This window comes from Vanrija albida (assembly GCF_041260175.1).
Source record: "Vanrija albida strain AlHP1 chromosome Unknown contig_7, whole genome shotgun sequence".
Classification (NCBI taxonomy): Eukaryota; Fungi; Basidiomycota; class Tremellomycetes; order Trichosporonales; family Trichosporonaceae; genus Vanrija; species Vanrija albida.
In genome coordinates this window covers 1,661,775-1,680,707 of record NW_027191426.1, presented here as the reverse complement: position 1 = coordinate 1,680,707, position 18,933 = coordinate 1,661,775, and the positions used below count along the sequence as shown (strand labels likewise).

Below are 18,933 nucleotides of genomic sequence, written 5' to 3'. Positions count from 1 at the left end.
TCTTGGACCTGGCTGTTGCGGGCGTAGACCCAGAATCCGAAGTCGTCGATATCGTTGCGCGCTTCTTAGATCTCGTTATCGGTGTCGACCCGAAGACATCCGGGTCAACAAATGTAGGAGTCAACGCTGGCTTCGTTTGCCTTGGTAACATTGGCGTGGCCTGTTCATTTATGGGCGGTGCCGCCTGGACCTCGATTTCCGCAGCCTTGATCTCCGTCAATACGCGTATTGGCCGCTTGGCGGGGATCAGGGGACTGGACGAGGCCTGTGGCCCCTGCGATTTTGGCTCTGGGGTTGGTGACAGCCTGGCAAAAGACCGCTTCGGTTGAGGGAGCATCACAGTGTTGGGCGATATCCTGTTCTTTGACGGTGATTGGGCCGGCGAGGCCGACACGGACGATCTGGATCTCGCAAAGATGTTGCGGACAAGTGAGCTGGGTAGCGTTACCTGCGCAGTTGTTACGCTCTTTTGTCGGGTCGGCGTCTGGGGGTCCGCATACGGATTGCCTGGAGAGGACACAGCAAAGGACGACGACATGTCGGCGATCGTATTCAGGTCAGCGAAGCCTGCCTTCTCGGCCGCAAGTCGGACCCGTGATTCCTTTTTGACTGTTGCAACTGGAGTGCTTGTCGGAGTGGCGTATCGTCGCCGCTGCGGTGTCGTGTTTTCCGCAGGCACTGTTTGTCGAAACAGCTCGTCTAGAGCCTCATCGTCTAGCTCGAATTCATCGATCACGCGCTGGGTTGCGCGAAAATGCTGACTCTGGCGGGCATGTAACCTCGCCGTTTCCTCATGCAGTGCTTGCTCGTCATTCGAGCTCGTGTCCTCGCTGATGTCCGTAGCCACCGCAGCGGCATCGACCTCGACCTCCACCGGACGACCTTGCGATGCTGCTTGGGTCGCAGCAATATCGAAAGGGTTGACCTCCTCCTCGTCATCTGGGATCGGGGATGTCGGCGGCGGCGGGGACGAGTCGGCAGGTGCCGGGGACGACGCCCCACGGACAGTGGCGACGGACCGTACAGATCGCTGTGTCCGCTGTGTGCGCGCCGTCTTCGGCCAATGCGAAGTTACCGCCTCGAAAGTCGTCATGATCCACTGACTGTCAGCCGTGTACCTCGAACAGAACTCACCCGATCATACCTCTTGCGCTCACCCTCCTTGCCATTTGCCAAGTCTCGTGAGAAGCGATCGAACGTTAGGGTGCCCCGCCGCCTCCTTTCAATATCCATGCGGTCTTGAAGCAGCTCCCACAGCTCCTCGGATATCTTCCAGTCGCCACCGCGATTCTCAACATCTTTCCCCTCAACCTTGTAGCCCAGTTCTTCCATCGTCCGCCCACGTCCGCCACCACTGACAGGAAGCATGGCGATCTCGCTTGTGCCGAGCCCCTTGGCCATCCGGCGGCGTCGTTCATCCTCCCATAGCTCCTTCATGGCCGGCACGAGCTTTTCTTCTGGGTGCAAGGGTTGATGAAGAAGTTCGATGAAGTCCTGGTGCAGCGGTCGTTCCTGTAGCCGGTTTCGGTTCAGTATCTGGTGTGGAAGGACGTCAATCTCCAGCGCCGAGTGGGTGTCCTTCGAAGGGTCCATCCCGACAGGATACACCATGTGTGCAGGCACAGTCGATTCTGTTATTCGCCCCGGTGGCACATCGGCGTCGTCGTCGTTCTGAGGCAGAGGGGCACGAAATGTCCCTCCACTTAGGTTGAGCGTACCACAGCCGTACAGGTCAAAGTCGCACATGAACTGGAGGACATGGGACAGATGAGCCTCGTGGGGCTGCCACTCTCGGCCAAGAACAACTGGCTTCCGGAGTTGCTCCATCGCAAGATGTAGTCGCTTCGGGTTTGCCAGGGTCACTCGAAGAAAGTACGAGTAGCCGACATGGTACCCATAGAATGGGACGCCCTTGACGAGCAGCACGCTCACGACATGGAGGTGCTTCGGGTCCGTCCCACCGGCGAAGTTGGCCGCTGCGGACTTGCCGCTCGGATTCTGTCGCAGAGCAAGGCAGAGGGCATGGTTGAGGCTGACGGCAAACCGTTGGCAGAGCTTGACGACGCGTTCCGGCCGCAGCGGGTCGATCGAGTCCATGGGAAAGGGCACGTAGAAGTAGGGATAGCACATGTGCACGTTTGCGCAGATCTTCTGCTGGGCAGGCGTGGTCCCGAATATGCGTATCACGGGCATCAAGTGTGGGTTGAGCCCGGGCGGCACGGCAGTCGGCAGCGTTGAGGGCACGTACAGCGAACGCAATGACGGCAGCGGCTGCGCCATTGTGGTCGTGATGTGGGTGATCCGGAAGCTGAGCGCTGGCTCGCCTGGGGTCAGCGTGTGCCGAGGGAATCGACTCACTCTCCGGACCACCTTGTGACGACATGGCTGGGATGGTTGCCAGTCGGTGTGCGCGATGGCACCGCGGAGAGCGATGATTGACCAACAACAACAAAACGCGCCGTGAACACCGTCATCTACGGCGACGGTTCGTCGTATGGCGGCCTGTGCACGTGACTTTTGGTGGAGTCGCGGGGACCCCGCGCTTGCCCGACCCTGCTCGCACGTCATGAGCCGTGATAATCGCACGAGGCCGATGGTCGTTGCTTGGAAAGCATCTCTCCAGACTTCTAATGACTCTTCTCGCACGCGTAAGAGCATCGTTTTCTCTCCCTTCAACTGTGTATACCCACTCCTTTCGTCCCTTCAGCTCCACACCAGCCGCCATGACAAAAGTCGCCATTGCCCAGATCCTGTCGACTCACGACGTGAAGCACAACCTCGCCGTCTCGGCCAAGGTCGTGCGCGATGCCGTCGCCGAGGGAGCCAAGGTGGGTTGTTGAACGATCCCCGCTAATCCCAGGCCGTGTTTCTCCCCGAGGCGGCCGACTTCATCGCCCGCAGCGCCGACGAGACGTTCCAGCTCTCTGCTCCGCTCTCGAAACACGAGTACACCCAGGGCCTGCAGGCGCTCGCCAAGGAGCTCGGGGTTGTCATCTCTGCTGGTGTCCACGACCTGCCTGAGGCAGATGAGAAGGACGACGAGCCGGAGGGCAGCTTGAGGGTGTACAACACCCATGTGCTCATTGGCACGGAGGGCCAGCTGCTGGCGAGGTACCGCAAGGTGAGAGTGCGGATCGCCATAGTCGCTAACCAATGCTCAGATCCACCTGTTCGATGTCGAGCTGCAGCAGGCAGTCGGTGCGGATGGCGTCGTCCCCGCGCCCAAGCGCACGGGCGAGTCGGACCGCGTCCGCCCTGGAAAGGAGATTGTGGCTCCCGTCGCTGTCGACGGACTGGGCAAGATCGGCCTCGAGATCTGCTACGACCTGCGATTCCCCGAGCTGCATATTATCCAGACCCGCCTGGGTGCCGATATCCTCACCTTCCCCTCTGCCTTCACCCTCAAGACGGGCAAGGACCACTGGGGTAGGTTTTTGCTTCACGTACTTTGCCTGACCTGCTCCCCAGCAACTCTCCTCCGCGGTATCGCCATCCAGTTCCAGGTCTACGTGCTTGCGTCGGCGCAGTACGGCGCCCACAACCCGCAGCGCTCGTCGTGGGGTGAGGCACTGGCGTTTGACCCCTGGGGCCGCCAGCTGGGTCGCCTCCGCAGCGTTGAGGACGACGGCGACAAGGCCGCTATTGACAAGGTCTACGCCGAGGGCGGCGAGTACTTCCTCACCGACATTGACCTCGAGGCTGTCACGTAGGTCGTTCATCGCTGCACTTCTGACCCACACAGGGGCACGAGGAAGCAGATCCCCCTAGCTTTCCAGAAGCGGTCCGACATCTACGGCGTTGTGGGCAAGGAGCTCCCTCCTCACCTCATTGAGTAGCACACATTTGGGTGTAGTTCTGGGCATATGCATAGAGGGTAGAATGGGCCATGGTAGCGAATGGGGTGCACAAGGCGTCAGGAGTCGGTTGCTCTTCACGCTCGCACCCGCGCTCGAGACACCAATCACGTGTCTCGGCGAGATGGCCGAGCGGTCTAAGGCGCTGTGTTAAGGTGTGCATATGCATATCCGCAGTCTTCGGACGTGGGTTCGAATCCCACTCTCGTCAGCAGAGGGTTCAGTCTCTCAGAAAGATCTCTTTTGGTCTGGGAGAGGTAGAGGAGGTCGAGGAAGTGGTCAAGTTCGTGGCATCGGATTTGAGTGGGGGCATTGTCACTGAGTGACTTTGTCGGCCTCCACCTTGGACGGTTGTTATGTCACTCAACGACGTCCCTCTTTGGTCCCGTTGGGCCTCACCTCAATACAAAGACGAGCCAACTCGACAGAATCAGGCATCCTACACTCCCCCATCCCACACGCCACCATGGATACCCAACCCAGCTCGCCGAATGCTGGGCCAGGCGACCTGCAACCGCACGCCGCCGACGCGGAAAAGGACGACAAGGCCGACGTCCCGCCGAACGCATCACAGCAGTCGGTAGATGCCGCCGACAAGGAGGACAAGGAGGCGAATGCAGGGGACAAGGAGGCCGACAAGGACGGCGAGAAGGAGGAGAAGAAGCCCAAGAAGAAGTCGGGAACATCGCGCAAAGCCAAGGTCGTCAAGCCCGAGGAGATGATCGCGTACACGACGGCGTTCGTGCCCGGAATGTGAGCTGCCTTCCTCGACGCTGTAACTGACATCCAGGTATAACGTCAGGAACCCGGCGGGCGACTTTTTGCAGAAGGAATCCAACGTTGACATTGTGCGGCATCAGAGTGTCGCCAAGGTCAAGAAGGAGAAGGAGGCAATCGAGGAGCAGCGGCGTCTGGAGAGGGAGAAGCGCGAACAGGAGAACGGCGGGCCGGTCGACGACCTCCCAGTGGTGCGTTGGGGTGCCGTATTGAGCTAACGCGCCCAGGAGAACCCATTAAACAAGATCCTCATCATCCACCCGGGATCGCGGTTCCTCCGTCTCGGACGTGCGTCCGACTTCTACCCGCACGAGGTGCCAAACTGCATCGCGCGGCCGAACAATACCGTCGGCGGGTCGTCGCCCCCGGTGCTGGGCAAGCGGCCAGCCGAAGAAGAATGGGACTCCAACATCGGCCACTTGCGTGACTACCTCCGCAACCGGCTGCGCGCGAACAAGCTCGTGACGGACTGGAAGGAGGGATCGCGCGTGAACGCTGCCAACGCGCGTGCCAAGCCTGAGAACATCCCCGAGCACAACGACCCCTACAGGATAGACTGGACCGAGCTGGAGGGCCGCAAGTTTGTCGTCGGGACCGAGGCGCTTCGACTGCCTCCATCCGCAGGATACACGGTGCGCTACCCCATTCTGCGGCGGCGGTTCAACTCGCGCGACTGGACTTCCCGGCAGCTGTTGCTGGACGACTTGACGACGATTCTTGTGGAGAGCTTGCGGATTGAGCTGGATATTCTGCCAAAGGACTTCAAGGTGGGTGGCTATGTTGTGCAGTGCTGATGGCGTAGAACTACTCGGTTGTGCTTATTGTGCCGGACCACGGAGACCGGATTTACGTCGAGGAGCTCACGAATCTTATCCTCACCGTCATGGGCTTCAAGGAGATTGCGGTGCACCAGGAGTCCTACTGCGCCATCTTTTCTGCAGGCATGTCGTCGGCGTGCGTGGTGGACATTGGATCGCAGGAGACGTCGGTTACGTGCGTGGACGAGGGCATGGTCAACCCGGATACACGCATCACCCTGTCCTTTGGTGGCGACGACGTGACAGCGGGGCTGATGGCGCTGCTTGAGCGCTCGTCGTTCCCCTACAGAGATGTCGACCTCGCGCGCGCGCAGGACTGGATCATGCTGGATAACCTCAAGATCCGCATCTGCACACTTGAGGAGCACCTCGTGGCCAACACCCCATGGGACTTTTACGTCCTGTCCGAGGGCTTGACCAAGAAGTACAACCTGCGGACATATGACGAGAATGTGCTGGCTCCGCTGTGCTGGTTTGACACGAGAATGGTGGGTTTGGGTGGTGTGCGGTGCTGACGGCAGATCGACTTTGACACCAAGACCGAGGGCACGGCGTCACTGTTCAACCCCTCTGGCGAAGTCACCGACTTACTCAAGTCGACGTACGGCGAGCCGACGGCCGCGATGAAGGCGTGTACCGCGCACCTGTTCCCCACCAAGGAGGGCGAGGTGACAGAGTCACGAGGTGACGGTGCAGAGGGGACGCCTGCACCGCGTGTGTCCACGCCAGCTGCTGAATCGGATGCCGGTGCTTCGACCCCAGTGCCGGCAGTCAAGACGGCGAACGCGTCGCCGAATGCGGGTTCATCGGCTACCCCAGCTCCGGCCCAGCTCCTCGGCCAGAGCCTGCTCCCACCCACGGCGCCGACGTCGGCCAATGCGACCCCTGCTCCAGAGGGTGGTGAGGGCGCGCCGGCCGAGGAGGGCCCGTCATATGACATCCCGTACGAGGCGTCCAAGACGCCGCTCGACGGTGCCATCGCCGCGTCAATTGCCCAGTCGGCCTCGGAGAACAAGGTCAAGACGGCCGCCTCGTCGGTGCTCCTCATCGGCGGCGGGTCGGCGCTCAAGGGCCTCGCGCCGTTCATCGCAGAGAGGTAGGCAGCTACGCTTGGAACATGGCAGCTGACCCCAGACTCCCTCCACTCCTCCGCCAGCGCGGCTTCTCGGTCCCCGAGGTGCAGATCGTCCCGCCACCACGAAACTTGAACCCCAAGTTTGTGAGCTGGAAGGGCGCGAGCGTCATGTGCAACCTCGAGTCGCTGAGCGACATGTGGATCCGGCCGGATGAGTTTGAGTCGATTGGCGCGCGCGCTCTGCAGGACAGGTACATGTTCCTGTGAGGGGCGTGTGGTGCGGCTTGGCATGCATGGCGCTACATGGGGGACAGATACACTATGCAAGTAGATGGCAGTATGGTACGGGTACAGTGCGCGATGCTGGAGACGGTGCGCGGTGCTGGAGACAGGCGCGATGCTGGAGACAGTGGCGCTAGATGGCAGGTACAGGGTCGAGTCTGGGGCGCTTGGGGTCGAAGTCGAGCTCGTCGTCGTGCGCGTGCTTGAGGGACGCGGACGCGCACGATGCAGGAGTCGACACGAGGCTCGGCGTGGCCGGCGGGCTTTGGCGGCGCGCGCTGGCCCGCTCGACGACGATACGCTGCCCGGCGAGCCACGTGCCGTGGTATATGGCGACGGCGCGCTCCGCCGCGTCGGGGTGCACGAACTCGATGCGCGCGGCCAGCGGGGCGAGGTGCACGGCGAGAATGGGCGCGAGGGGCTCGAACGCGGCGCGGAGGTCGGCCGCGGCGGTGTGCGGGGGGAGGTTGGTGAGCAGCACGGCGGCGGCGTCGGCGTCGCGCGGCACGCCTGGCTGCTGCTGGGCGGGCGGAGCGACGTCGACCGCGCCGCGTAGCGGGCTCGGGCGGGGTGCCCCGGCACTGAGGCGCGACGCCCTCCCGCACGACGACGGGGTCGCGCCGGGCCCGAGGCGGCGCGGCGAGGTGGCGGGAGAGGGGCGGAGGCACGGCGTGGGGCGGTATGCTTGCGGCAGCTGGCGGGGCGTGTACACCTCGAGCGACGGCAGCTGCTGCTCGCCGCTCGCCACCGGCGGGGAGTGGCACAGCGTCGGGCAGGTGCGCGTCTTTGGCGGGCCCGTGAGGCGCGCGATCACGTCGTTTGCGCGGCGGCACACGTCGTCGACGGACGGCGGGGTGTGTATTGGGTCTGCCATGGCTTGGAGGGGGGTGGGTGGGAGAGAGAGGGTGCACGTCGCCGTCGCCGCGTTTATAAGCCGCTGCGCGCCGAGTCGATGCTTGGCAGGCAGGCGAGTAGTGGGGCGTCATCGACTCGGACATGCGCCTAATCTCCGCACCTCCGCCGCGAAGTCTCGTGCCGCCGCCGCTTGCTCGCCGATGCCGAACCCTCCGTCAGCTTTGTGTTTCTGCTCGTCCGCACCCCACACCACACACAATGACCTCGCCCCAGCCATTCATCCCCGACGAGCAGCAGGACGCGCCCCGCCCGGTCGGGTACATCGAGCACGGGTGGAACAAGTGCAAGGAGCAGCCCATGGTGCCAATAGGTGGGCCGCGAGCGCCAGCGAGCGGGAGGGGGGAGTGGCTGACCGACCCAGGCGCGATCGCCACCACCGCCGCGCTGCTCGGCGCGTCGGCGTCCCTGCGTAGCGGGAACAGGCGGCAGTTCCAGCACTTCCTGCGTCTCCGCGTTGCGTGAGTCTCAACGGGGACAGCGCTAACAGGCAGCGCGCAGGGCGTCACCGTCGTCGCCATGGTCGTCGGCGCGTTCATGCTGACCGAGAAGGCCGAGGACGCGGCCGAGAAGCGCGCGCGGGCTAGGACTAGTGAGCTCCAAAACGAGGGCAGAGCTGACGCCGCCCCAGACCTCCCGCCGCCCGACCCCGCCCCGGTCGAGGAGAACGTCGAGCACATGTACCCCCCGCGCAACAAGACCAAGGTGTCCGACTTTACCCGCCGCCTGCGCGAGGCCGAGGACCAGCAGCGCACCGACGACGCGATCAACAACGCGCGCAAGTGAGCGCGGCCGGCGTGTATGCATGAGTGAAGAGGTTTGGCGGGGGGAGGCCGACGGCGACGACGACGACGACGGTGGCACATTCCGAATTGATCGTCGGGGCTCTGCGGGGCGCACTTAAAACACACAGGAGGGATCTCCATGACATATGCAACTGTTCCAGTCTGCCTCCGACGCCGACGCCGACGCCGCGGCCTCGCCCCTCTTCTTCCTCGCCCCACTCGGCGGCCAAAAGCATTGGCTGGGAGGAACTGAATCCTCGCTTGACGAGAGTGGGATTCGAACCCACGTCCGAAGACTGCGGATGTGATTTGCACACCTTAACACAGCGCCTTAGACCGCTCGGCCATCTCGCCGACCGTGTCGGTGATGGCGACGGCGGGGGTTTGGGCGGCCGCAGAAGTGCCCCGAGAGTGCTGGGCGATGGCTGGGTTGACCGGCGTTGAGATGGGTTCGAGCACGACAAGCGTCGTAGCCAAGTGGTTAGCAAGCCACTTTGACCTCTGCTCGCTCTGCGAGCGACCTCGGTTCGATCCCGAGTGGGTACCAGCACACTGGGCAGTGCCAAACAGCTCAACCGGGGGTCCGGTCAATCAACGCGGGGTAGCGTCAAAGCTCAACCGGGGGTCCGGTCAATCAACACTGGGTGGTGTCTAACGTCTCAGCGGGGGGTCCCGCCTAACAACACTGGGAAGTGTCGAACATCCAGGTCGGGGTCGGCCTGCCCAAAGCTTCCAGCTTGTTGACCGGCATGGACGCCAGCAGAGGTCTCATCGGCAACCGCCCCCTCCCCCTCCCTCCCAACAATGCTGATGCATGCACGCCCGCCACTATGCCTTCTCGAGCTCCGTCTTGGCCGTCGCGACGAGCTTGTCCAGATCCGCCGTCGCCTTGTCGACAACCTTCTGCACGTCGTCGGTGCCGTCCTCGCCGCGTCCGCCGAGCGCCTTGAGTCCATCGGTGCGGGCCACACGGATCTGGTTCTTGGCCGTCTCGACCGTCTCGGCAATCGTCTTGAGGATCTTTGTGCGCACCTCGCCCGACGGCTTGGGCACGGGGATCTTGATGCTCGTCCCGTCGCGCATAGGGCTCAGGCCGGGCAGGTTGGCCTTGTTGATGGCGCTCTCGACGTGCTTGAGCGCCGACGGCTCCCACACGTCGACGTAGAGCGTGTTCTGCTTGACCGTCACCGAGGCCAGCTGGTTGAGCGGCACGCCGCCCTGGTCGGGCAGGACGACCTTGATCGTGTCGAGCACGGCTGGGGGCATTAGCACAGCCATAGAGATAGTGCGAGATACCCACCCGGCGAGACGCGCCCGCGGCCCCGCTCGACGGCCTCGTACACCAGCCCCTTTGCCCAGTCGGCCGACTTTGTGATCTTGTCGCCGGCCTTTGCGATGATGGCGTCGCGCTCGGCGTCGGTGAGACCCTCGTCGGCCTCGGCGTCCTTGTCCTTGCCCTTGCCCTTGCCCTTTCCGCCCTTGTCGGCCTTGTCAGCCTTGCCGCTCTTCTCGGCCTTGCCACCCTTGCCGCCCTTCTTGAGTAGCAGGGGGGTGGACGAGAAGGCGCGGGTTGGGGGGGCCGCGACGGCGGCGCGGGCGAGCGGGCGGGCGGCGGCTCGCGGGGCGAACGACGCGGTGGCGACGGCGCGCGTGAGCGTGTAGCGGAGGGACATGGTCGTGTGATGTCGCTGCTGAGGCCAAGTCGATGCCGAAAGGCCTTTTGCGCGTTCCTCGACCGAGACGTACCGATTCCTCCACTTTCAATCTCGAATCACGTGAGCCGATCTCGACCTCACAAAAGTTGACATCGTCCAAGCCGTAACCCACAACAACAACAACCACCATGGCGCGCTTCACAAACATCGGCATGCCGCGCAAGACGTTTGTCGCCTCCGCGGCCGAGGAGAAGGCCGAGAAGGCAGACCACGTCGAGCCCGAGGCGCCCGAGGCCGGCCCGTCAGAGGGCGGCAAGCGCAAGGGCTGGGGCCGCGACCCCGAGATTGCCAGTGGGTGGGCCAACCGTGCCAGCTGACAAGCCAGAGCGTGCGCGCAACGCCGACATGAAGACGGAGCAGCGGCGCCTGCAGCGCATCGACGAGCGCGCGCAGGCGACCACGTGCTTTGCGTGCCGCGCCGTCGGGCACACGGCGCGCGAGTGCCCCAACATCCTGCTCGCGGCCTCTGGGCAGAACGGGAGCGCGGCCATGCTCGAGGCCGACAAGATGGCCGAGCGGCAGGCCGAGGCGGGTGGAGCGGAGGAGTCGGGCAAGAAGAAGGGCAAGAAGGGCAAGGGCAAGGAGGTGACGGGCCGCGACCTCACGAGCGGCAAGTGCTATAGGTGGGTCGCCTCCCAGCGAGCGGCACTGACCCCAGGTGTAACTCGGAGAAGCACTCGCTCTCGCACTGCCGCAAGCCGGTCGACGCGAAGAATCCGACGCCGTACGCCACGTGCTTCGTCTGCCTCGAGACCGGCCACCTCTCAGCCGCGTGCCCCAAGAACAAGAAGGGCGTGTACGTCAACGGCGGGAGCTGCAAGGTGTGCGGGAGCGTCGCGCACCGCGCCAACGACTGCCCCGACGACAAGCGCGAGAAGCCGGCCCCCGAGCGCTTCCACGCCAACACGTATCTCGGGACCGGTGCGGGCGCCGGAGCAGACGAGGACGACTTCATGGTCAACCACCGCCAGTTCCGCGCCCCGGCCGGCCAGAAGGGCCGCCACGAGGCGGCAAAGAACTCGCAGCGCGGGCCGGCAAAGCAGCCCGGAGAGGAGGGCGCGTTTGCCCCAGCCGCGGCTGCGCCGGTGGCCAAGGCCAAGCCCAAGCCCAAGAAGGTGGTCACGTTTTGAGCGTTGTAATTAGGCTCCCAGAGGGATTAATACATGCAGGGGTATTATTGCTACACCAGGGGGGTGGGGGAGCCCTCGCCGCGTCCTTATCGCGGCGAGATGGCCTGCTCCCAGTGAGGGGCTCTGCGCACCCACTCAGCCTGAATATCTAGAGTGTTTGCAGGGGCGCGCCGTGTCGACACGGGACACACGACCTCGTTGCCCAAACTGCGGGGTCTCCGCTGTCGCACGGGCCACACCCGCCTATGCTACGGCCGTCGTTTCTGTCGTGATGGACACGAGGTCGGTATCGAAGAGCTCGATGAACTGGTGGGTGAGTCGGCTACACTTGGACTTGCCAGCCACACTCACTTGCTCGTTCAACACGCGCACCTTCATCCCCGCATATCGTCTGTACTCCTCCAGAATTGAGCTCAGCGCCCACCGCTGCAGCTTGCGCCAGCAGCCAACGACGGTGCCGGTACGGTGCCTGCCGAGGTTGCAGCAGACGAGCGTGGGGAAGGTGGACGGCTGGAGGAGGAGGCTGAGGGCGTGGATGATGAGCGGCTCGGTCGGCGGCGGGAGGGGCGGAAGGTGGTCTGATGGGTTAGTCATTCAATAGACCTGTCACCCACACTGCCCGCTCATGCGAACAATGCCCGTGTCGCCGTAGGGCGGCGGAAAGTGCGGGTTGAGCGACACCTGGGGTGCGAGGTTGTGCAGCGTGATCCCCTGCGACTCGAGGAACGACTGGCTGGTGGGTTAGGAATGACGGATGAGGATACCCACAAGATGTCGGACGGCTCCTCGGCGCCGACCCAGATGACGGTGCGCAGGTCGAGCTTCTCGAGGAAGGTGAAGTTGAGCTCTGTGGGCTGTGCCGAGCGGTAGAAGCCTGGGGTGAGCTGTTAACAGGCATGCTTCAACTCACCGTCCTCGACAGAGCCAAAGTTCATTGGGGGGACGATTTTCGCCATGGCTGGGGTGTTGGCGGGGGGTGTAAGTCGAGTCGAGGGTGATGAGATGGACGACGAGATGGACAGCGATGGAACGTGTGGTCGGTCGAGCATCACTGACCTCATAGCAACGCGCTGTTCGGGATGCTAATACCATTTGATGCCGTGGGTAATGAGTCACGAGCCATCAGTAAATGCATTAGAACCGCCAGCCCCGCCCCCACCTCCACTCTCAGAATTTCTGGCGGCAACTCTGTTCGGTACACAACAAAACCCTCGACACCACCCACATCACCCACCATCATGAGCGGCAAGCGGTCCAACGTCTCGCTGCTTACCGAGGGCGCCAAGTACATCCAGCGCGCCAAGCGGGCGCGGCAGGAGCAGGTCGAGGAGGTCAAGTTTGACGACAGCGCAAGGCGGTGAGTAGACCACGAGCCCGGCCACGCGCGCTCGCTCACGCCCGCGCGCAGAGAATACCTCACCGGCTTCTCCAAGCGCAAGAAGGAGCGCATCGAAACGCGCCGCAAGAAGGCAAAGGAGCGCGAGCACCAGGAGCACCTGGAGGAACGGCGCAAGGCGCGCCAGGAGCTCAAGGAGCGTGCGGCGCAGAATGTGCGCGACGTGCGCAAGGCCATGGGGCTGCCCGAGCTCGAGGGTGGGTTGGGGGCTACGACAACAGCTGACGGGCAGAAGCGGGGAGCGACGACGAGAGCGAGGCCGCGCCAGAGGACATTGAAGAGGCCTACTCGGACGACGAGCAGGTCGCGACCGTGACCATCACCGAGGAGTTTGACCCCGAGGCCGCGGCCGAGCGCGTGTACGTCGACAGCGAGGACGAGGGGGATGGCGAAGGCGATGCGAAGATCAAGAGCAAGCCCGCCGTGCCCCTCCTGCCTGCTTCGTCGCACAAGGCGCAGCTCAAGGCCAAGAAGGACAAGGAGAAGAAGGCACTCGCGAAGAAGGAGCAGCGCAAGGCCACGAGCATGGAGACGCCGGCAGAGCGCCGCCGCGCAAAGGAGTACGACCAGCGCAAGCGCCAGAAGAAGATCGACAAGATCAAGGAGCAGAACGGCGGCGAGTTGCCCCGCTTCAAGTCGTCCGGCGGCAAGGGCGGCAAGGGAGGCAAGGGGGCAAAGGGGGCCAAGGGCAAGAAGGGCGGCAAGCCGGCTGGCAAGGGACGCAAGTAGCTGATAGACCATGTTGTGCATTACTATTACTCTATGGTGGGGCGGCTCAGTGCCGCTCTGTCATCTCGACCTGCTCGGAGAGCATGCCGCGGCGCTCTTCTCGGTCGATGGCCGAGGCGACGGGCGCAGCTTGCCGGTTGGCCAACGCGTCCGCCCATCGCCGGGGGAGGAAGTAGGCGATGTCGGAGGATAGGGTGTTCCATGCCGTTGTGAGGATACCGTCGGGCTGGCCGCCGCCGTCGACGCGGGCGTAGCCTGCGCTTGGAGCTCGTGACGATGCGGTGAGGTAGTACACCGGGATGCCAGCAGCCATGAAGCCTGAGGGGTTAGCTGCTATCGCCGGCAAATGTAGCTACTCACAGAACGCAGCCAGCGCCTCCCATGGCGCTGCGAAGATAGGCATTAGGAGCAGGAAGAGCGCGACACAGCAGAACGTGATTGGTGTCGTGATCCACGTCTTGTATGGCCGCTCGAGGTGAGGCTCCTTTATCCTCAGGTAGATCAACCCCAGCACAGTGACAAGGTACATTGTCCATGACGTGACGGAGAAGAAGTTGAGCAGTTCTGGGCGTCAGCTTCTACATGCATCTTGTTGCTTACTCCTGAAGCCTCCTCCGAAGATCACAAAGAAGGTAGTTAGCCCAACGTTCAAAAGCATCGCATGGTCAGGTGTTCTGCGCGTTGGGTGGAGGCGGCCGAACCACTCGGGGAGGAAGTGGTCGCGCGCCGCGGCGGAAATCAGGCGAGACGTGGTGTAGAAGCTCGTGTTCATGGCGCCGAAACAGCTGACGGCAACAACCGTGCTGAAGACGACAGCACCGAGACGGCCGATCACTACCCGTCCAAAGTCCAGAGCGACAGTGTTGGACGACGCGACAGTGTCCTTGTCCAGGACGAGGAAGTAGGACACGTTCGCAGCGAGGAAGAGGAGCACCACGATTGTCATGGACGAGTGGAGAGCGCGGGGGAGGTCCTTGTTCGGGTTCTTCATCTCTCCGCCAATGAACTGGGGTCAGCGGTGTCGAAAAGGCCCAACTCACGCTACATTGATCCCAGCCATCAAAAGCCCACAGGCCAGAGTACAGCGCAATGGCGTACGCTCCGGGGTTGGTGCTCGAACCCCTGAACAGGTGGCCGCCAGAGAAGGATGGGCCGGCACCGTGCTTGAGCGCGTAGAGCAGCCCGAGGACGGACACGAAGATCAACGATCCGATCTTGATGGTGGTAAGCACGACGGCAGAGTTGGCGCCAAAGCGGGGCGAAATGGACAGGAGAGCCGCGACGAGCACTATAGCGATGGTCGCCGTGATCTTGAAGGTCCATTCTGGGACCTTGCCGTCTTCGCCAGCGATAGCGTGGTAGATCATGCGGTTGACATATTCACTGCGGTGTGAGCTCATGTCTGCTGTGCGAACAGCTCACCCGAAGATCAGAGCGATGATAGCCCCGCTGCCTGGTTTCAACGTTGAGACAGCAGACCAGGTGTAGAGGTAGGACGCCATGGGACCATACTGCATGTCAGCAAGGGTGTGAGGCTCATACTCACCGCGTACGCAAGATATGCCTGGGCGCCACCGCTCAGTGGAATCGCGCAGCCGAGCTCTGCGAACGAGCTGAGGAGTGAGCTTCAGCCGACCACTTGGCTCGACCCACCTTGCCCCAGTCCATGCCAGAAGGCCACTCAACAACCACACCAGCAAACTCGCACCGACGCTCCCAACGGACGCAACCACCACACCAGGCGAGGAGAAGATGCCGGAGCCGACCTGCATGCCGACAACGAGCGCCATGCCTGCGGCGTCAGCCTTCTTCTCTCCGGTAGAGCTAACCGTGTAGCAGCGTCACATGCTTGTGGTCATGCTGCACCACCTCCTCCTCGCCACTGAGCGACAATGGCAGGAGGGCATGCTCAAACTCGAACCCTGTGATGCTGGATATCGTCCCCGCTCTTTCTCGACGTGGAGGAGCGCCATGCCCGCTTGTCAGGCCCTGCTCTAGCTCTAGCGCGCGTAGTGTCGCTGTAGGGCTCTCCTCTATGCTCGAGCTCGGCGAGAGGACGCGTGATGGCGGTGTGGGGGGAGTTGTCGATCTCAACATCGGAGCGCGGGGCGAGGACGTGGTCGGTGGAGGTGGGTTGTGGGGGTTGGTGATGGGGGTTCGGGGTTGATGTGGTCCTTTCTAGATGCCCATTGTGTGTATGAGCCAGGTGAACGATCTGAGTGCTGTCCTGTGTGATTGCAGTGCTTGGAGTTGATGTCGTTGTTGCTGTATGTCGTTGTCTGTCGGATCTGTGGATTGTGTGTCGTCGATCGTGGTCGTGGCCGCCGCCGCAGGCACTCATTCACGGCTACGACGAGCAATAGCGGGCCGGGCAAGTGAGTGGGTGATGGAGCGGAAGCAGATTTCACCACCAAGCAAGTTACATGGCCACTTCAGGCACGGCGCGTCTGGTTCACTGAAGCAGCCAGGACGCGTCGAGTTGACGCAACCGAGTTGACTTTGCTGTCTTCCTCGCTTGCTCCCTCCAACCTCTCAACGCATCTTCTCATCTGCACTCACATTGCATCAGCACCTCAATCACAAGTACTGCAACTTGAAACGCGTACCCATCGCCACGACTGCATTGTAGGACTTCTCCGGCCCAACCTCCTCCTCCCTTGAGCTCGCCTTCCTTCCCTCCATCTCCACAATGTCCCTTTGGGTCGACAAGGTGCGCCGTTCCTCGGGTTCTCTGCTCACACCTCAGTACCGCCCACGCACGCTCAATGACCTCGACTACCACCAAGAGCTCTCGTCGAGGCTAAAGTCGCTTGTGAGCTACCCACTGGTACGCGTGAAGCTGACATCAGGCGGCCTCGGGTGACTTTCCCCACATTCTCTTCTACGGCCCATCAGGTGCGGGAAAGAAGGTAGGCCGAGTGTTGCACGGCAGGTCTAACCTTCACAGACGCGAATTATGGCAACGCTGCGAGAGCTCTACGGCCCAGGAGTTGAGAAGGTGGGTTCGTATGGCGTCGTAGCTTCTAACCCGCCAGCTCCGCATCGACCAGCGAGTCTTTGTGACGCCCTCAAATCGCAAGCTCGACGTCAACGTCGTCCAGAGCAACTACCACATCGAGCTCACGCCGTCCGACGTGGGCATGTACGACCGTGTTGTTATCCAGGACATTCTCAAGGAGATTGCCCAGACCCAACAGGTTGATCTGAACGCGAAGCAGAAGTTCAAGGGTGGGTGTGAAGCCAGGTACCCAACTGACTCCCCCAGTCGTAATCATCAACGAAGCCGACGCCCTCACCCGTGACGCGCAGGCCGCCCTCCGTCGCACCATGGAAAAGTACATGAACAACATGCGACTGATCATGTGCGCAAGCAGCACGAGTAAGATTATCGCCCCGATCAGGTCGCGATGCCTGCTTGTGCGCGTTGCGGCGCCGACCGACGATGAGGTGGGTGGCATGGTGGTTGGGGAGCTAACCCACCAGATGTCAAAGGTCCTGCACCACGTCGCGAAGAAGGAGCGCTTCTCGCTCCCCGACTCGGCCTCCGACGCCATCATCGCCGCTTCCGACGGCAACCTCCGCAAGGCGCTGCTCGTCTTTGAGGCGATGCGTATGCAGCGGCCAGACATGCAGGGTGACATCGACGTCGCCAAGCCCGACTGGGAGACGTATTGCGCCAAGGTGGCGGATCTGATTCTGCAGGAGCAGTCGCCGCAGCGTCTGCTCGATGTGCGCGCCAAGATCTACGAGCTGTTGTCGCACTGCATTCCGCCAGCGGTTGTGTTGAAGGTGCGCGTGCGCTGGCAGTCCGAGCCCTTAAACAGCGCTGACGTTCAGACTATTGCCGACGGGCTGGTGGACAAGGTCGACGACGTGCTCAAGCCGCAGATTGTGCACTGGGCTGCCCACTACGTAGGTTATGCGTCACCAGTCCAGGACCTAACCCCCAGGAACTGCGCATGAGGCAAGGATCCAAGAAGATCTTCCACATCGAGGCGTTCATTGCCAAGATTATGAGCGTGTACAAGAACTACACTTTGTGGGTAGCTGCCCTAACCCGCTGGCCTCAGCTGACACACGCAGGATGGGCCTGGCAGACGAGTACGAGTAGGCAGCACTGAACTCTACGATGCATGTATTCTAGATCTATCAACCGCGCGGGTCGTTTTACGCCGTGGCCTCGGCCGGCTGGCCGTCGAGGACGGCAAGGTCGCCGAGGCTCTCGACGACAAAGGTCGGGAGGATGTCACTGGGCTTGTCGCCGTAGATCTGGTCCTTGTGGGTGACGCCGCCCATGACGAGGAGGGTGCGGAGACCCGAGTTGTTGCCGAAGGCAATGTCGGTGAGCAAGTTGTCGCCGACCATGAGGGCGCGGGCGGGGTCGAACTGGTGCTCGGCAATGATGGCGTCCATCATGGGCTTGTTGGGCTTGCCGATGATGGTGGGCTCGCGCTTGCCCTGGAGCGCGAAGACGAGGGGTGCGGAGAGGGATCCGGAGCCTGGGCGAGGGCAAGGAGCGCAAGCGTCAGCTTGGGCGAGAGTGCGGAAAGAAGCCAGCTCACCAGGGTAGAACGTGCCGTGGGTGGGGAAGACCTTGTCCTGGTTGGTGAGGAGGAAGTGGACGTTGGGGTCGTCGCGGAGGTACGAGAAGGCCTTGCCGAGCTTCTTGTAGTCTGGGGCAGCGCGTCAGCGCTGCGAGCGCCACGGAACGACCACTCACTGATGCCCGAGTCGAACCCGCACAGGACCGCGCCGATGGTCGGGTCGGGGGTGAAGTACGAAAAGTCCATGGACGGGATGAAGACGCGGTCCTCGGGGTCGGTCCCGCCGCAGTGCTTGATGCCGACGCTGTCGAGCTCCTCCTCGAGCCCCTTCTCGCCGAGGACGTAGACGCGCTTGTCGGCGGGGAACTTGAGGATGCGCGACATGTACACGGCGGAGGCGTATCCCGAGCCGAAGATCTCGTTCTGGGGGAGTCAGCGAGCGCCGAGCGCCGAAGGCGCGAGGCGCAATGGAGCTGGGTGTCGGCGACAAGAGCCGCAGCCGCAGCCGCCGACCCCACCCCACATCACAGTCGCGCCCCACCCACCTCGTGCGCCTCAATGCCGAGCTTGTCAAACGTCGTCTTGTACATGCGCCTGCTCTTGGTCGCGTTGTTAGTCACAAAGATGATCTTCTTGCCCCGCGCGCGCATGAGCGCGAGCACGCGCTTGACGCCGGGGACCACCACCGGGCCGTGGTAGATGACGCCGTCGCAGTCGAGGAGGAAGGTGTCGACGGAGTCGAACAGCGTGGTGTACGCCTCTGGCGTGTCGAGGAACGGCGGGGGGGTTGCGGCGGGCATGGTGCAGTCGGGGGGTAGTGCAAAGTCAAGCTGCGAGATGCTGGCGAAGTCCGTAGTCCGTCGCTATCGCCCCGCTGCGCCAACGCCGGGCCGGCGGAATCGCGCCGAGTCGGAGA

The 18,933-nt window shown here is 62.8% G+C and overlaps 12 protein-coding genes and 2 non-coding genes across 14 annotated transcripts; 7 read left to right on the top strand and 7 right to left on the bottom strand.

Moving 5' to 3' along the window:
* Nucleotides 1–1,089: 1,089 nt before the first annotated feature.
* On the bottom strand, nucleotides 1,090–2,383 carry REV3_1 (DNA polymerase zeta; the record flags this gene model as incomplete). Its single annotated transcript, XM_069357491.1, has 3 exons — nucleotides 1,090–1,099; nucleotides 1,145–2,324; nucleotides 2,359–2,383. The coding sequence occupies 3 exons, from the start codon at nucleotides 2,381–2,383 to the stop codon at nucleotides 1,090–1,092; spliced, it is 1,215 nt and encodes a 404-aa protein (XP_069205428.1).
* A 340-nt stretch (nucleotides 2,384–2,723) lies between these two features.
* NIT2 (Carbon-nitrogen hydrolase) lies at nucleotides 2,724–3,836 on the top strand (the record flags this gene model as incomplete). Its single annotated transcript, XM_069357490.1, has 5 exons — nucleotides 2,724–2,828; nucleotides 2,861–3,121; nucleotides 3,162–3,426; nucleotides 3,469–3,706; nucleotides 3,743–3,836. 5 exons carry the CDS (start codon nucleotides 2,724–2,726, stop codon nucleotides 3,834–3,836), a joined length of 963 nt encoding a protein of 320 aa, XP_069205427.1.
* Nucleotides 3,837–3,972: 136 nt separating this feature from the next.
* Q8F55_009116 lies at nucleotides 3,973–4,065 on the top strand. Its single transcript has one exon. It is a non-coding gene; the product is annotated as a tRNA-Leu (tRNA).
* A 255-nt stretch (nucleotides 4,066–4,320) lies between these two features.
* Nucleotides 4,321–6,791, top strand: ARP8 (Actin-like protein arp8; the record flags this gene model as incomplete). Its single annotated transcript, XM_069357489.1, has 6 exons — nucleotides 4,321–4,607; nucleotides 4,645–4,822; nucleotides 4,859–5,398; nucleotides 5,434–5,937; nucleotides 5,971–6,545; nucleotides 6,584–6,791. 6 exons carry the CDS (start codon nucleotides 4,321–4,323, stop codon nucleotides 6,789–6,791), a joined length of 2,292 nt encoding a protein of 763 aa, XP_069205426.1.
* A 148-nt stretch (nucleotides 6,792–6,939) lies between these two features.
* Nucleotides 6,940–7,680, bottom strand: Q8F55_009114 (uncharacterized protein; the record flags this gene model as incomplete). Its single annotated transcript, XM_069357488.1, has 1 exon — nucleotides 6,940–7,680. The coding sequence occupies one exon, from the start codon at nucleotides 7,678–7,680 to the stop codon at nucleotides 6,940–6,942; it is 741 nt and encodes a 246-aa protein (XP_069205425.1).
* A 239-nt stretch (nucleotides 7,681–7,919) lies between these two features.
* Nucleotides 7,920–8,504, top strand: RCF1 (Respiratory supercomplex factor 1, mitochondrial; the record flags this gene model as incomplete). Its single annotated transcript, XM_069357487.1, has 4 exons — nucleotides 7,920–8,031; nucleotides 8,083–8,179; nucleotides 8,213–8,310; nucleotides 8,350–8,504. 4 exons carry the CDS (start codon nucleotides 7,920–7,922, stop codon nucleotides 8,502–8,504), a joined length of 462 nt encoding a protein of 153 aa, XP_069205424.1.
* Nucleotides 8,505–8,765: 261 nt separating this feature from the next.
* Nucleotides 8,766–8,857, bottom strand: Q8F55_009112. Its single transcript has one exon. It is a non-coding gene; the product is annotated as a tRNA-Leu (tRNA).
* A 474-nt stretch (nucleotides 8,858–9,331) lies between these two features.
* Nucleotides 9,332–10,176, bottom strand: Q8F55_009111 (uncharacterized protein; the record flags this gene model as incomplete). The annotated part of the gene is made up of 2 exons (XM_069357486.1): nucleotides 9,332–9,759; nucleotides 9,804–10,176. The coding sequence occupies 2 exons, from the start codon at nucleotides 10,174–10,176 to the stop codon at nucleotides 9,332–9,334; spliced, it is 801 nt and encodes a 266-aa protein (XP_069205423.1).
* A 170-nt stretch (nucleotides 10,177–10,346) lies between these two features.
* Q8F55_009110 (uncharacterized protein) lies at nucleotides 10,347–11,348 on the top strand (the record flags this gene model as incomplete). The annotated part of the gene is made up of 3 exons (XM_069357485.1): nucleotides 10,347–10,509; nucleotides 10,544–10,841; nucleotides 10,877–11,348. The coding sequence occupies 3 exons, from the start codon at nucleotides 10,347–10,349 to the stop codon at nucleotides 11,346–11,348; spliced, it is 933 nt and encodes a 310-aa protein (XP_069205422.1).
* Nucleotides 11,349–11,591: 243 nt separating this feature from the next.
* OCA1 (tyrosine-protein phosphatase required for protection against superoxide stress (By similarity)) lies at nucleotides 11,592–12,304 on the bottom strand (the record flags this gene model as incomplete). The annotated part of the gene is made up of 5 exons (XM_069357484.1): nucleotides 11,592–11,654; nucleotides 11,700–11,926; nucleotides 11,963–12,081; nucleotides 12,117–12,222; nucleotides 12,259–12,304. 5 exons carry the CDS (start codon nucleotides 12,302–12,304, stop codon nucleotides 11,592–11,594), a joined length of 561 nt encoding a protein of 186 aa, XP_069205421.1.
* A 282-nt stretch (nucleotides 12,305–12,586) lies between these two features.
* On the top strand, nucleotides 12,587–13,473 carry Q8F55_009108 (uncharacterized protein; the record flags this gene model as incomplete). The annotated part of the gene is made up of 3 exons (XM_069357483.1): nucleotides 12,587–12,705; nucleotides 12,757–12,941; nucleotides 12,977–13,473. The coding sequence occupies 3 exons, from the start codon at nucleotides 12,587–12,589 to the stop codon at nucleotides 13,471–13,473; spliced, it is 801 nt and encodes a 266-aa protein (XP_069205420.1).
* Nucleotides 13,474–13,519: 46 nt separating this feature from the next.
* Q8F55_009107 (uncharacterized protein) lies at nucleotides 13,520–15,263 on the bottom strand (the record flags this gene model as incomplete). Its single annotated transcript, XM_069357482.1, has 7 exons — nucleotides 13,520–13,791; nucleotides 13,834–14,037; nucleotides 14,074–14,479; nucleotides 14,514–14,856; nucleotides 14,896–14,984; nucleotides 15,020–15,086; nucleotides 15,127–15,263. The coding sequence occupies 7 exons, from the start codon at nucleotides 15,261–15,263 to the stop codon at nucleotides 13,520–13,522; spliced, it is 1,518 nt and encodes a 505-aa protein (XP_069205419.1).
* Nucleotides 15,264–16,162: 899 nt separating this feature from the next.
* RFC5 (Replication factor C (RF-C) subunit) lies at nucleotides 16,163–17,584 on the top strand (the record flags this gene model as incomplete). The annotated part of the gene is made up of 10 exons (XM_069357481.1): nucleotides 16,163–16,183; nucleotides 16,220–16,285; nucleotides 16,323–16,382; nucleotides 16,421–16,471; nucleotides 16,509–16,701; nucleotides 16,739–16,920; nucleotides 16,957–17,262; nucleotides 17,311–17,385; nucleotides 17,424–17,512; nucleotides 17,557–17,584. 10 exons carry the CDS (start codon nucleotides 16,163–16,165, stop codon nucleotides 17,582–17,584), a joined length of 1,071 nt encoding a protein of 356 aa, XP_069205418.1.
* A 56-nt stretch (nucleotides 17,585–17,640) lies between these two features.
* Nucleotides 17,641–18,817, bottom strand: Q8F55_009105 (uncharacterized protein; the record flags this gene model as incomplete). The annotated part of the gene is made up of 4 exons (XM_069357480.1): nucleotides 17,641–17,972; nucleotides 18,036–18,146; nucleotides 18,194–18,440; nucleotides 18,563–18,817. The coding sequence occupies 4 exons, from the start codon at nucleotides 18,815–18,817 to the stop codon at nucleotides 17,641–17,643; spliced, it is 945 nt and encodes a 314-aa protein (XP_069205417.1).
* Between the last annotated feature and the right edge of the window lie 116 nt (nucleotides 18,818–18,933).